Source organism: Typopeltis vanoorti, chromosome 23 (assembly GCF_054136105.1).
Source record: "Typopeltis vanoorti isolate ZY-2024b chromosome 23, IOZ_Tvanoo_1.0, whole genome shotgun sequence".
Taxonomy (NCBI): domain Eukaryota; kingdom Metazoa; phylum Arthropoda; class Arachnida; order Uropygi; family Thelyphonidae; genus Typopeltis; species Typopeltis vanoorti.
Genome location: NC_143571.1, coordinates 38,787,642 through 38,801,983, shown reverse-complemented (window position 1 = coordinate 38,801,983; position 14,342 = coordinate 38,787,642). Strand labels below are relative to the sequence as shown.

Genomic DNA, 14,342 nt, shown 5'->3' with positions numbered 1-14,342 from the left:
AATTTATTGACCTTTTTTACTTATCTTACACTAGCTACTTAGGTGGCGCTTTTTGGAATTGTCGGTTATTGTTTAATTTGAGCTTAAAATGTAATGGTTTAATGGTATAATTTTCGCCTGACACACAGGCGAAAATTATACCATTAAACCATTACATTTTAAGCTGGTATAATTTAATGGAGATTATTTAATGGTATAATTTTCGCCTGACACACAGGCGAAAATTATACCATTAAATAATCTTTTTACGTGAGTTTTTCCGTTATTCATTTTGTATTTATATGTCTGCTCACGGTTTGCCATTATTAAAACTTAAAAGTCTATTCAAATCTTCCTGAAGGGAATTAACATCAGCAGTGTTACTTATAATTCTTCCGAACTTTGCATCATCAGCAAACAACTGAAGATCCCCAGTCAGTCCACATGATATATCGTTTACAAAGAAGTTAAACAGCAAGGGGCCCAAGAACAGAATCGTGGGGCACACCAATGGTTACCCTCCTTTTTTTGAGACACTGCTCCATCTAACCAATATACTATCTATTCCCATCCTCTGTAGCTTGTACACCAACTTATCCAAGAATACCACTGTATATGATTCTGCCTTATCTAACACACTTGTTACCTTATCATAAAATGTAAACAAATTACTAAAACAGGACCTACCCTTTACAAATCCATGCTGATCATAAAGAATGCTATGTCCATCAACCAAATCCTGCATTCTATTCCTTACCAATCTTTCCAACACCTTGACCACAACCACAGTTATATAGACTGATTTATAGTTGGAGACTTCTGTCTTAGAACCATGCTTGTGTGGTGATAATTTTTTTTTGCCTTCTTTCCACTCCTTATTAACCCTATCAATAGCATAGCCAACTGGAGTGCACATTCCTTAAGAATATGTGGTGATATGTCATCCGTTCACACAGCCTTATTAACATTTAACCCATCCAACATTTGATACACCTATGATTCTTTCACTTCCAATTCTCCTAATACTTGCCTCTCTTCTATATACAGCATAGCATAATTTACATCAGTATGATATACGCTGATAATGTGCTTGTTCAATGATTCCACAATATACTTTGCAGCTGTTATTCTGCTGCCATGACTATCCTCCAGTGTTAATCTGCCATAATTCTTCTTTCTCTTGCTTGCCATATAGTAGAAAACCTCCCTATGTTCATAAGTTTCTTCAAACTTATGAACATAGCTATTAAACTCGGTAGGTGGCTTTTCTCTTATTCCCAGATCACCTGATGTTTTTTGTTTGTATCAACTGCATCATGAATGGAAAACCTATAGAACAAGTAAAACATTTCAGTTATTTTGGCAAAATTTTTAGTGAAGATGGTAAATTAAATATGGAAATAGGCAACAGAATCAAAGAAGCCAGTACGGTAGAAAGTCAAGTGAATAAATTTATATTTGTTCAATTATTAAATTTATAATTTAGTGTAACACTAAATTTGCTGTTACACTAAATTAATAAAGCTGGTTTATGATGAAGCTTCATTTTTGTTGAATTGAGTAAGACACTGCACCATATCTAAAGTTTCTTCAAACTTGAGAACATAGCTATTAAACTGAATACACAGCTTTTCTCTTATTCCCAGATCACCTGATGTTTTTTGTTTGAATCAACTGCATTGTGAATGGAAAACCTATAGAACAAGTAAAACATTTCAGTTATTTTGGCAAAATTTTTAGTGAAGATCGTAAATTAAATATGGAAATAGGCAACAGAATCAACAAAGCCAGTATGGTAGGGAGTCAACTGAATAAATTTATATGGAATAAGAAAGAAATTAGTCAAAACAGTGTTCAAACCAATTTTAACTCATGGATCTGAGAGCTGGTCTAGAAATAAAACACTTCATCAAAGACTAGATACTACAGATATGAGAGTCTTGAGAAAGATTAGGGGCATGAACAGATGGCATCAATGGCAATATCATATTCAAAATGAGGAAAACACTTGATATTGTTAGAATCCAGAAATGTGTTAGCAGAGCTAATCTCAGATGGTATGGTCACTTAAACAGAATGGCAGAAGAAAGATTAGCAAAACAAGTGTTCTCTGCCAGGTTGACAGTAAAAAGTGCCTTAGAAGACAGAAATATAATATATGATAATGTTGGAGTCTTGAGAGATAACAGATTGATTTGGAGGAAAATTTTGATAGGAAGTTAGTAATGATGTAAGTTTTTCATGTAGTACTATCATAATATCTTGTACACCCCCTTAAGGCACATGTCAGGAATTTGATGATGACCCTTTCTAATCAACACAACATACTGCCCGAGGAAAAAATGTATATACACATGGCTTCTTGAAAGGGAAATGAGGTTGGTTAGGTAATCTTAATACTAAGGAAATTTTTTCATAGATGAGTTTGAGGTCATGTCGTTTCAGCACCACAACTATTTTGCCTGTGATATTTTTGGTGTACAAACTGTGCCTTTGCAGTTTTTATTGTCCTAACTATTTGCAGAATCACTATGTTTTTGTAGGATACCACTGTTTTAATATTTTAGTCACTGTTTAAGAAGATTCTCTCATGTGAGCTATTTCTTGTTCCTTCTTGTTCTTATCACACATGATACACATTCTTGTCTTTAAAGGTTTTATGATGTCACATTTATGGACAAGATGGTGGCGAGATGTAGAACATAAATAGTGACCTATTCTGATTTTTCACTGCAAATGTCAATCAGTTTTGCTCACTGAGTGAGACTGGCACCATCTAGTCAAAAACATTTTAATGAATTAATGAAATAAAGACAATATAGAGGTCCTAAAGGTTGATTTGAAATGGTTTATCCTTTTCTCATTATACTAGCATTGCAAGAAATTGATCAGCCTAGTGGAGAGAGTTGAAGTTCAGAAGACATATATCACATATCATATATAATGACATCATATATCAGTGTGGTGTAAGGTGGAGGTTAGAAACACATCTAGTTGGATGTTACTATAGGCTAGGGAATGTGGAGGATGGTGATGAAGAAATGTATAAACAACAATAAATTATGGCAGCATAGATTGGAATGACAAGATAGCATTTGGGAATAAGGAAAATTAATTCCTTGAGTTCTTGAGAGACAACTATATCAGGCAGCATGCAAAGGAGGGCACATGGAGATTGAGAGTTTTAGATCTGATCATTTCATCAGAGGATGTAATTGTGATTGGGGTTTTGCACTTTCCTCCATTTGGCGAGAGTGCTCACAAAGTGATCACCTGGGTTGTGGCTAGCCATATGCAGACTTCTGTGAGCAAAGGATATATATAGAAGTACAAGGCTGGTGATTATGACAAGCTTAGGAGGCAGCTTGAAGCTACAGCATGGAATGAGGAGCTGAGCAGTAAGAAAATAGAAGCTGCTTGGGAACTCACAAAGAAATACAGCATCAATGTGTGAATGTATTCCGAAGGTCAAAAGGCTGAATAAGGTAGGTGCAAAATAGACGAATGAGGGTACTAAGCATGAAATCTGGAAGAAGGGACTTTGGTGGCAGTACAAGAATAATGTAATAATTCATTACATGAAAAGTATAAAGAGCAAGTCAGGAGAATGATTCAATTAGTGCAATATGAGCAGAAATTAGCAAATCAGGTGAAGACTTCTGTGAGCAAAGGATATAAGTACAAGGCTAGTGATTATGACAAGCTTAGGAGACAGCTTGAAGTTTTCAGACATTGTTGTTCAATGAAAAAAAGAAAAAGTTCAAAAGAAAAACTCTAGAGAGTTTTTTTGATATGTGGCATGTAGAAGGAAGAATGATTATAGTAAGATAATGTTAATGGTAGAATGGTAACTGCTGCAAAAGACATTGTTAATGCATTAATAAGGGTGGTTCATTCTCATCAGGTGAAATCATGAGAAACTCAAGTTAGAGGACATAGGAGAGGATGGCTTAATTGTGAGTGAGGAAGAGGTATATGAGGAAATAAATAAACTTGATGTCAATAAGGCAATAGGATTTGATGACACATCACCATGCATCTTAAGGGAATTAGCATGCCTGTTTAATACAAGTTTTACAACAGCACAGGTTCCAAGAAAGTGGAAAGTAAAACTGTTCCACTGCATAAAGGTGGCAATAAGGCTGTAGCTACAAATTATAGGCCAATCTGTATATCTGGAGTTGTTGTGAAGGTACTACAGAGAGAGAGATCGGTGAGAACTAGGATAAGAAATGGGCTGATAATAGCAGTATTCTCTGTGGTTGTCAGCATGGGTTTTAAAGGGAGGTCATATTTTACTAACTTACTTATGTACTATAACAAAGGCCTTGGACAAGGGATATGCATATAGTGGTATACTTAGATTTTGCATAAGCTTTTCATAGACTACTACATGACAAGTTGTTAAATAAATTTAAATGGATGGGATTGGATAACAGACTTCTGATTTGGATTGGTGACTGGCTGTCAGACACCAATCCAAATCGGAAGTCTGTTATCAGATCATTATTGTTCAATTAGTATATTAATAATATTGGGGATGGGTTTAACTAGTGATATGCAGTTGTTTTGCAGATGATGCAAAATTGGGGGGAGCAATGCAGAATCAAGCAGACATTATGGCCTTACAGGAGGACTGTAAATTGCAAAGTCTCATGAATAGGAGGAGGAGGAATATGATTGAGACATAAGGTAGTCAGCAGTTGTTATCAGGTTGGCATGGAAGAGATTTTTCATAGAATGGGAGAGGTGTAGAACAAGAGGCCATTGCTGGAAACTGTATAAGGAGGGTGTGAGAGGAATGAAGATCGGGGTCTTTGTATGGAGAGTGAATGGTGAGTGGAATGCACTGTCTGAATGTAGACATGCTGAATCAGTTTAAGGCATGTTGGATGAGCTTTGTGTGTGATAGTTGTGTACCTCCCACTGAGTCTTGACTGAGTTTTGGAATAGATGCTAATAGGGGTGTTTTGGAATAGATGCTAAGAAATTTCCAATGTATGACTGAGTGGGAGAAAACAGTAGATCTGGAAGTTGTGTAAAGAGTTTCGTTAGTGGGGGAAGGGTGAAGAGGGTCTTTTGTGTGGAGAGTGATAAATGAGACAGACCAGAGGCAATTGTTGGGGAACAAGTTGAATGGGGAGGTATGACAGGCATTGTGTCAATAATGGTAAGCATAGAAATAATCATCATCAAATTCCTGTCATATGGGTGTACAGGATATGATAGTACTACATGAAAAATTTACATCATTACTAACTTCCTATCTAAAATTTTCCTCCAAATCAGTCTGTTACCTGTCAGGACTCCTTATATTTCTAAGGCACTTTTTACCAATCAATCCACCTATATCTAGGTCTTCGTATTTAAATATGTACTTAAAGTTTCATTGAGGTGATATTATTCTTGGAGATACATCACATAAAAAATGAAAATACTCTGAAAAAGTTATCTGTGCAAAATTGCTAGAAGAATACTTACTACAGTAACATTACATAACTTGCAAAGTTTGCTTACTTAACAAATTACTAAAATAAATTTGCATTACTTGACTAATGACTTGAAAGGTGAATGGTAGAGAAGATATGAAAGAAAGGTACTGGAATGTGCTAGTGTATTACTATGGTATGACAAAAGTGACTTGAGGAAGAGGGTCATGTTACAAATGAACCAACGCATAGGTTGTGTAGAAGGAATGGTGCACAGTCCAATAAGTCAGATGCAAAAAAAGGCACAAGGAAATAACTAATCAAAACACAGAAACACCAACGGATGCAGAGACCAACAAAAAGGAAAGAATAACTCTGGTCATAATGCGAGACAAGGTACAGTGGACTGCATTTCTAAAAATTCATAAAATAGAGTTCAGTAAGGCTAAGAACACCAATGAAGGCGTCTGCATTCAACCACCGCACTCATGTCGGTAAGGATATGTACTCTGCATTATGGGATACTAAGGTAAGTAGTGTGAAGTCATTAGCCTCTATATACAAGTTGCCCAGTCGTGAAGTTATTTCACGTGCAAACTTGATTTGCTTACACTTAGATAAAGGATTAAACGAAGAATATAATTTCTTGGCATCTTTAATTCTAATGCAATGCTAAGATTTCACTATTTTCTGTCATGTTAGAAAGAAGCTGACACAATCCCAAAACTGGGGAAAGCAAATCAGTTCCCTCAGAGCTACTGCCCAATTAGTCTACTCTCCTGTTTAGGAAAGATTACCAAACAAGTGATACTGGCAAAATCGCAAAAAATCATGAGGGGAAAAAACTTTATAACTGATGAGCAGTTTGGAACATATTAGTGTGGGATACAACTGGAAACAGCGCACTGGTGCTGTCTTTCTTGACATTGCAAAAGCATTTGATATGGTTTGGCATAGAGGGCTACTCTATAAACTAAACAATGTCTAACTCCCATTAGACCTGACCAGCCTTACAAGATCCTATCTTGAAGATTAGAAGCGTCATGTGAAATTACAGGGAATCAGATCATCCGAATGCAGAATCACAGCAGGAGTTCCCCAGGGCTCCCTGCTATCACCTTTACTTTTCACCATCTATATGGCCAACACCACAATACTGGCCAGATCCTAAGACCAAGATTGAAACAAAAAGCTGCAGACTGCTATCTCAGAATTAGAGTAGTGGTTCAGGAGATGTTGCATCATCGATGTCAAAGCAAACAAGAGTGCTGCTGTCCTCTTCATGAGGAAACAGCACACCCTGAAGGCAAGGTAATAATGTTTGACACTCCCATCCCCTGGAAGCCAGTTATCAAATACTTAGGAATACAGCTACACAAAGGACTTCACTTTTTCATCCCATGTAGATTACATCAGTTCAAAAGCAAACAAAGCAATAGGACAACTTTACCTGTTACTGAACTGATGTGGTCAACTAGGCAAGAAATCAGGTTATTTCTATTAAAAATGATGATCAGACCTATACTGATGTGTGAATCACCAAGCTGGGGGAACACACAGCAGACTTGAAACATTAAAAAAATACAAATCATACAAAACAAGTGCATCTGTATGCTGTTCAACACTCCATGGTTCATGAGGAATGTACAGCTTCACCAAGTAGTCAATAATCTAGTTATCACAACCTTCTTATGCAAAATGGCTGCAAACTTTTTTTGCAAATGCAGCATCTACTCTAACCCATAAATCTGCCAGACAGTGGACTGCAATGAACATGTCTTCAAGATACAAATGCCCTAAAACCATACTGTGCAGGGAAATATGAAATGCACTGCTAAATGGCTCACAATGGGTGAGCCAAGTGCCCACTACTAAGCAAACCTAATTTGCTTTTAGACCCCCCCCCCCAGAAACTGATAAAGATCCACAGGCTGAGTCTATCTTGCCAGAAGTATTCTGTTAACCATGAGAAATAAGAGCAAAGAGTTTTTGGTATTTGTTGGCACAACCTTGCCAAAAGTTATAGGCATTAGTGAAACTTGGTTGACAACAGATGATATAGTTACAGAAACAGAATGTGAGGGATGCATTACTACTGGTATTTTCATGGAGGACAGAGTGAAGAGATTGGAGAATGGATACTGTAGATGAATTACAGCCAAAAATAGAAGAGATCACCAGGAAGACAGGAGTGGGAGGTACGTTTGATGCAATCTAGTGTGAGAAATAGCAGCAGCCAACTATAATACAGCTGGCTGCTGCTATAGACTGGGGAATTCAAAGAAAGATGAGAATGACATGCAGATCATTCTTCAATGAGGTGATAACCCCTAGTCACCTTCAGTGATTCCAAAACACACTTTTTATTTTATGTGGTAAAAAAAGACTTCAGTTCTTCTCCAACTTTGATAATGCTCCACTTAACAGTCAAGACCCAATTTCTCTTCTGGGATTGACTCTTACTCCTAGTTTCCTGGCATAAACAGATTACTTCTATAGCATCTGTAGCTTTAAAAAACTTGCTATCCATTTCTTAAATATAAAGCGCCAACAGGCTTCATTTTGCTATCCATTTTCACTCAACACATTACTTTTTATCTGTCTCTCTGAACAAATCCCAAATCTAATCAATCTTGAAATACAGCTTTCACATTTGGGGAGGGGGGGGGGTGCACCTAAAATCTCTAAAGATTCCTGATGTAGTCCAGAATAGAACACTTCAGTCAACTGATGACTTCTCACATAGACTCTCTTTCACCACTTTCTCATTGTAGTTTCTGCATTGCATTTCTTCTACAAATATTTTCATGGGCACTGTTCATAAGAACTAACATTCATCATGCACCCCACCCCCCATTTCTGCTAAACCTATACTAACACAAGCAAATAACTGCCCAACATCCACTTACGGTTGAACTGCTAACTCACTGAACCCTGCTATTCCCATTCCATCTTTTATTCCATCCACCTCAGTTCTGTGGAACAGTTTTTCTCATAAAGTATTCCTCAAAAAAATTAGAACCTTCAGCTTTTAAAAATATCAATATATTACTTTTTCTGTTGACCTCAGCTCACCTTTGCCACAGGCCTTGCAGCACCTCATGTATGGGAGTGATAAAAAAAAATATCTAGGAAGCTTATTTCAGAGTATAATAAAACTTGGGCTCAAAAATAATATCATAGTCAAACTGAAAATGGATTATTGGCAAACTAGAAAATCAAAAATAGAAAGGATAATAAATGAACTGATTAGCTAAAAATTACTTCATGTTAACAGAATATATGAAGAATTCATACCAAAGGTTCTTTTTGATTGGACTTGATCCAAGAGGAACAAGAATAAGAAGTACATGGATAATGGATAACAAGTGTGAGAACTGCCATAACTAAAAGAGGACTTTTAAGAAGCACATTAGGAGAACAAGAAAATATGGAAAACAGATTTTTTTCAAAATCAGATTGAACAAAATGCTGAAAAGTGGAAATTGGGGAATTTCTGATAAAAAAGGTGTGTGTGTGTGTGTGCACAAAATGGTTGACAGGTGTATGTTTTCTCCAAATCAGCTTTAAGAAATATTTAGAATTTTTATATTTTTAAATTGCAACCTAGATCAAAATTTTAATTAATGTAAGAGAGAAGATACTCTTAGGTTTCAAGTAGTATAAATTAAGCAATTCATCACCTGTGTAAACTGCTCCCTCTTCACTTCCAACTACAAAATTATTGAAGTCGCCAGCTGCAAAAGATAAACATGTAACTGCTACTGCACGAGACTGCTTCTGATGATTTAATTCCATTGTGTCCTGAAATAAATTTGAAACCAGTTTTTCATATTCATATTAAATTAATGATAATGAAATGCAAATTAACTAATTAAATTCAAAAAACTTTTAAAATGCAAATTGCACATTTTTATTTGACAAAGTAAGGAAATTTATTCTTAATGAAGGTCAAGAAAGAAAAGTAACAAGAACATTACCAACTGGTGATTTAAAACCTGTTGCCAGCAAACAAGTGATAAATTTTGTGAATGGGAATTTTTATGAAAATTAATTTCCTAGTGCAAACAGTAATCTTATCATTTGGATAATGAAAAGCTTGATTTGCTTTGCACTTTGGATGTGGAGATCATTCTCCATGTTACAATATAATACAATAGTCAGATTGCATGTTTCCCACAATTGATTTGGAAACACTTAATTTTTTTAATTTTCATGCAATATGTGGTTCCGTTTAATTATTTATCAAGTTATTTTAAATAACTGAAAATAATTTCTCTCTCCATCAATCATACTAATGAAGGGAGAGTTTTTGATAAATGCAAGCCTTCTAATACCTTTGTATATAACGTGCAAATATATATAGTGTATATAAACAAGAACAAGTCAAAGTCTTCAGTGATGTTATGACTGACATCTTCCTTTAATCAAAACTCCAAGGGAGTGTACTACTACTACTACTTCAGCAACATATACAAAAGAAATAAAGAACTTCATTACCTCACCCATACCCTTTCCTTTATATGGGTGCAAGATGATCACTAGGATTTCACAAAATTCCCTGCAAGACATTGATAAATAAGAAAGACTTCAAAGTTGATCACCCTTCCTTACATCTGCAATGTTATGGACAAAATTCTTAGATTCTCCAGAGTCATGGCATAAAAGTAGCTTTCACTCCAGTATATAACATCTCCAAATTCTCCTCATCCTCCACTCAAAGCAGGTATCTACAAGATTCATTGTTCATGTGGCATTTGTTAAGTTGGTTAAATGGGAAGTTTCAGAGAAATATGCACGTCAGAACATATTAAAGAAGTCAAAAAGAAAATATTTATCTGGTTTAGTTTTTCACACAATAGCTGAAGGTCATCTGGTACTCTGTAAAAAAAAAAAAAAACAGAAATGCTGTATACTGAACTTAAGTGATTTGTCAGAAACTTGAAAGAAGTTTCTAAAATGCTTCAAACTCAATGCAATACGAACTAAGGCATGATTTGGACCTTGTTTGGTCTCATTCTTCGAAATTCTTACACTTCCAGACCTTGGCTATGATATGAATGTTGATGTAGTATGTGATAACATCAGCTGGTACACTTGCTTTCATCCACTATATTCTTTTTTTGCTGCTTACTAAGATACATTATATGTCTTGGCTATTTACTCTTACAAGCATATGCCTGATGGAGTGTACCTGTTGGCACACAAAAATGGTTGAGTTATTATATTAATTTTTTTTAATCTAGGTTCTCTTCATGTAGTTGATATAATGGAATTTTGAAGAGCATCTCTATATTTTTTTTATTCCTTCTAAACTTAAAACATTCCTAATTTCAAAAAATTACCATTACCTCTTTGTAAGCATTCTTAAGGAGTAGTCCTTAAGAATTCAATACCAGTTTGCTAACAATAGGTATTCCAAAATATTACATTATTTACTGAATCTCTCATCATCATCATCATCAAATTCCTGCCATGTACCCTCAAGGGGTGTACAGGATATGATGGTACTAAAATAAAAAATTTACATCATCACGAATTTCCTATCTACAATTTTTCTCCAAATCAGTGTTACCTGTCAAGACTCCAACATTATCAGATCTTATATTTCTGTTTTATTTTTGTATTTTTATATTTTTGTTATATTTCTAAGGAAATTTTTATCATATCAATTGACCTATATCTTGGTTGTACTCTGGGTCTTTTTCATGCCAACCTGGCAGAGAACACTTGTTTTACTAATCTTTCCTCTTCCATTCTCTTTAAGTGACCATACCACCTGAGATTAGCTCTGCTAACGTATTCCTGGATGCTGACAATGTCACGTTCTTTCCTAATATCCTCGTTTTTAATATGATATTGCCATTGATACCATCTGTTCATACCCTTAATCTTTCTCAGGACTTTCATATTTGCGGTCTCGGATCCATAAGTTAAAATTGGCTTGAATACTGTCTTGTGTACAGCTAATTTATTGTTTTGGCTAATTTCTCTCTTATTCCACATAAATTTATTCAATTGACTTCCTAACATACCAGCTTTGTTGATTCTGTTGTCTATTTCCATATTTAATTTATCATCATCACTAAAAATCGAGCCTAAGTAGCTGAAATGTTTCACTTGTTCTGTAGGTTCACCATTCAGAATGAAGTTGATATTTTCAATGCTTCTGCCTATTTTCATTGTCTTTGTCTTGTTATTGCTGACCTTCATATCACATCTATTACAACAGTTTATTCCACTTAGTCAAAGAATCTTGCAGACTTTTAGCAGATTTATTTAAAAGTATAACATCATCTACATAAGCGAAGAGCCGACATTAACATCTCCAATTTTCATATCAGGTTTAATACCACTTTCCTTCATAATGTGATCCATATAGATAATGAGTAACAGAAGGGATAATGTACATCCTTGTCTGATGCCAGATTTAACATTAAACCATTTTCTTGTACTTCCTTCAATTCTGACTGCTGACAACCCAAATAAAAACTAGTATTGCTTGATATAACGCCCTAAGTATTGCTTGAATCAACATATAACTGTAGCATTTTGAATAGCTTCTCTCTTGGCACCTTGTCATATGCCTTTTCCATATCTACAAAACTTAAATACAGATCTTTGTTAAATTCCTTGATTTCTCAACTATTTGTCGTAAAGTGAAGATCTGATCCTGACAGCCTATATTTGGCCTGAATCCAGATTGTTCTTCACCAAGATTTTCTTCCGCTATCCTTCTCAACTGTTTCTCAATTATACTTATATAAATCTTACCAGGAACACTCAGTAGAGAAATACCTCTGTAATTCTCACATTCAGTTTTATTTCCTTTTTTATATATGGGTACTATGAAAGCTCTACTCCAATCATCTGTTCACGCCTTCTGAACTATGCAGTGCAGCCACTGGAAGACTTTTATACCTCCATACTTAAGCATTTCTGGTCGAATATCATCAACTTCAGCTGTCTTTCCACATTTCAGGCTGTTGATGGCTTTTTCTACTTCAAGTATGGATATGCGTTCCTGACAGCATGCCTGGTCAGTGTTTTTTACTACTGTGCCATCACTGATTGTTTCATTTAGCAATTTTTGGAAGTAATTACTCCATACTTCAAGGTTATCTTTTTCTCCAGTTTTCATGTCACTTTCATCATCTTTAATACCTTTTACAGCACTCTTTCCTCCTTTTCTGAGCTTCTTCAACAACCTCCAGAATATCTTGCTACCTTCTTGATAGTTATTTTCTATGTCTTCCCATGACATTTGACTGTATTCTCTAAGAACAAAAGCTGACTTATATGCCAGAAACCTTTGATATGCTTTCTTATTTTCCTTTCCTGCCTCTTTAACTTCCTGTGTCCACCATGGAGTTCTGATTTTTCTATCCTTGCAGACAACCTCACCACATGCCTCTCTGGCTGAATCGCTCACTTTTTTCTTCAGGGCTTGCCAGTGAATCTGCAAGGTTTGGTTCCTGTTCTCAAACTCTTTCATTTTTTCTTGAATAATGTTTGTGTATTTTAGTCTACAGTTCATATCTGAGAGCTGAAACTTTTTTATATGTTCTTCTTTTCAATATGAAATTCAATTTTATCCTGCTCAAGACTAAACAGTTTTCACTTCTAATTTCAAATCCTCTGTACACTCTAGTGTCCTGCACCAGTGAGAAGACATCACTATCAACAATAATATAGTCAATTCCTTGCCTCTTCTCCCCATGTGAATTTGTGCACATTTTTATGTTTGAACATTGTGTTAATAATAACCAGCCCATCTCCTGAGCAGAAATTCATCAGGTATTTGCCATTATTATTAGCTTTGCTGCTTTCTAAAAATTTACACAAAATATTTTTGTATGTCTGACAATCATTTCCTCACTCTGCTATTTAGATCCCTCAACAAGGACCAACTTTTCCTTTTTCTCTGTGTCAGATGCTTTCCCTAAAGCCTCAAAAAATTCCCCTACTTCCACTTTAGTAGAACCTTCTGTGGGACCATAGGCACAAATAAGTCTCATTGTCCAGTTCCCCATTATCATATTTGCCCACGTCATTCTACTTGAGACTGCCTGCCATTCAAGAAGATCAGCCTCGTATTTAGTGTTGAATACTATGGCTACTCCTTCTTTTCCTTGATTAGCATTGCCTGAATATAACATTTTGTATTTATTGCTCAGAAAGATCTCACCAGATTTTGTTAATAAATTTAGTTTAATCCTTTATCCAACTGTAAGCAAACACCTGAAGTATCTTCAGGACTGAGGCAACTCGTGGTAAAGGTGGAACAAGCTCTCATCACTACTTGTCTTAGTATTTCCCATAATGCAAACCACATCTCCTTGCAGACATGTACAATGCTATGCTTTAAGGGAAGGGCCACTACCCTGACCGGTTTTGACCTTTATTGAGGTCTCGTCAGTGGGAGCCAGGCTCAGAAGTGGTGATACTAAGGTGGAAACAATGGAGAAGTCATCTTTAACCATACGAGTTGCCAAAAGTTGCCTCACCTTATTATTAAATTACTCTGGATTTAGAGAAAGATGTAAGTTTTTTCCCACTTGGTAAGACTATAATAAATTTAGTTTAATCCTTTATCCAAGTGTAAGCAAACAAAGTTTGGGGCAGGACTGAGGCAACTCGTGGTAAAGGCGGACCAAGCTCTCATCACTACTTGTCTTTGTATAAAGGATTAAACTAAATTTATTATAATCTAACCAAGTGGAAAAAAACTTCCTACATCTTTCTCTAAATCCAGAATAATTTAATAATAAGGTGAGACATCTTTTGGCAACTCATATAGGTAAAGATGACTTCTCCATTGTTTCCACCTTAGTATCACCACCTCTGGGTTTGGCTCCCACTGACAAGACCTCAATAAAGGTCAAAACCGGTCTGGGTAGTGGCCCTTCACTTAATTCATAGCATTAAACGTGT

At 35.7% G+C, this 14,342-nt stretch overlaps 1 protein-coding gene across 2 annotated transcripts in view; it reads right to left on the bottom strand.

Annotated features, from left to right (window-relative positions):
• LOC150093788 (cytoplasmic dynein 1 intermediate chain 1-like) overlaps positions 1-14,342 on the bottom strand; it is a 479,575-nt gene that overhangs the window by 79,343 nt on the left and 385,890 nt on the right. For both annotated transcript variants that reach the window (XM_090413194.1, XM_090413193.1), the window contains exon 12: positions 9,092-9,212. In XM_090413194.1, the coding sequence (XP_090269320.1) occupies positions 9,092-9,212 (121 nt within the window). The remainder of the gene's footprint in view (positions 1-9,091; positions 9,213-14,342) is intronic.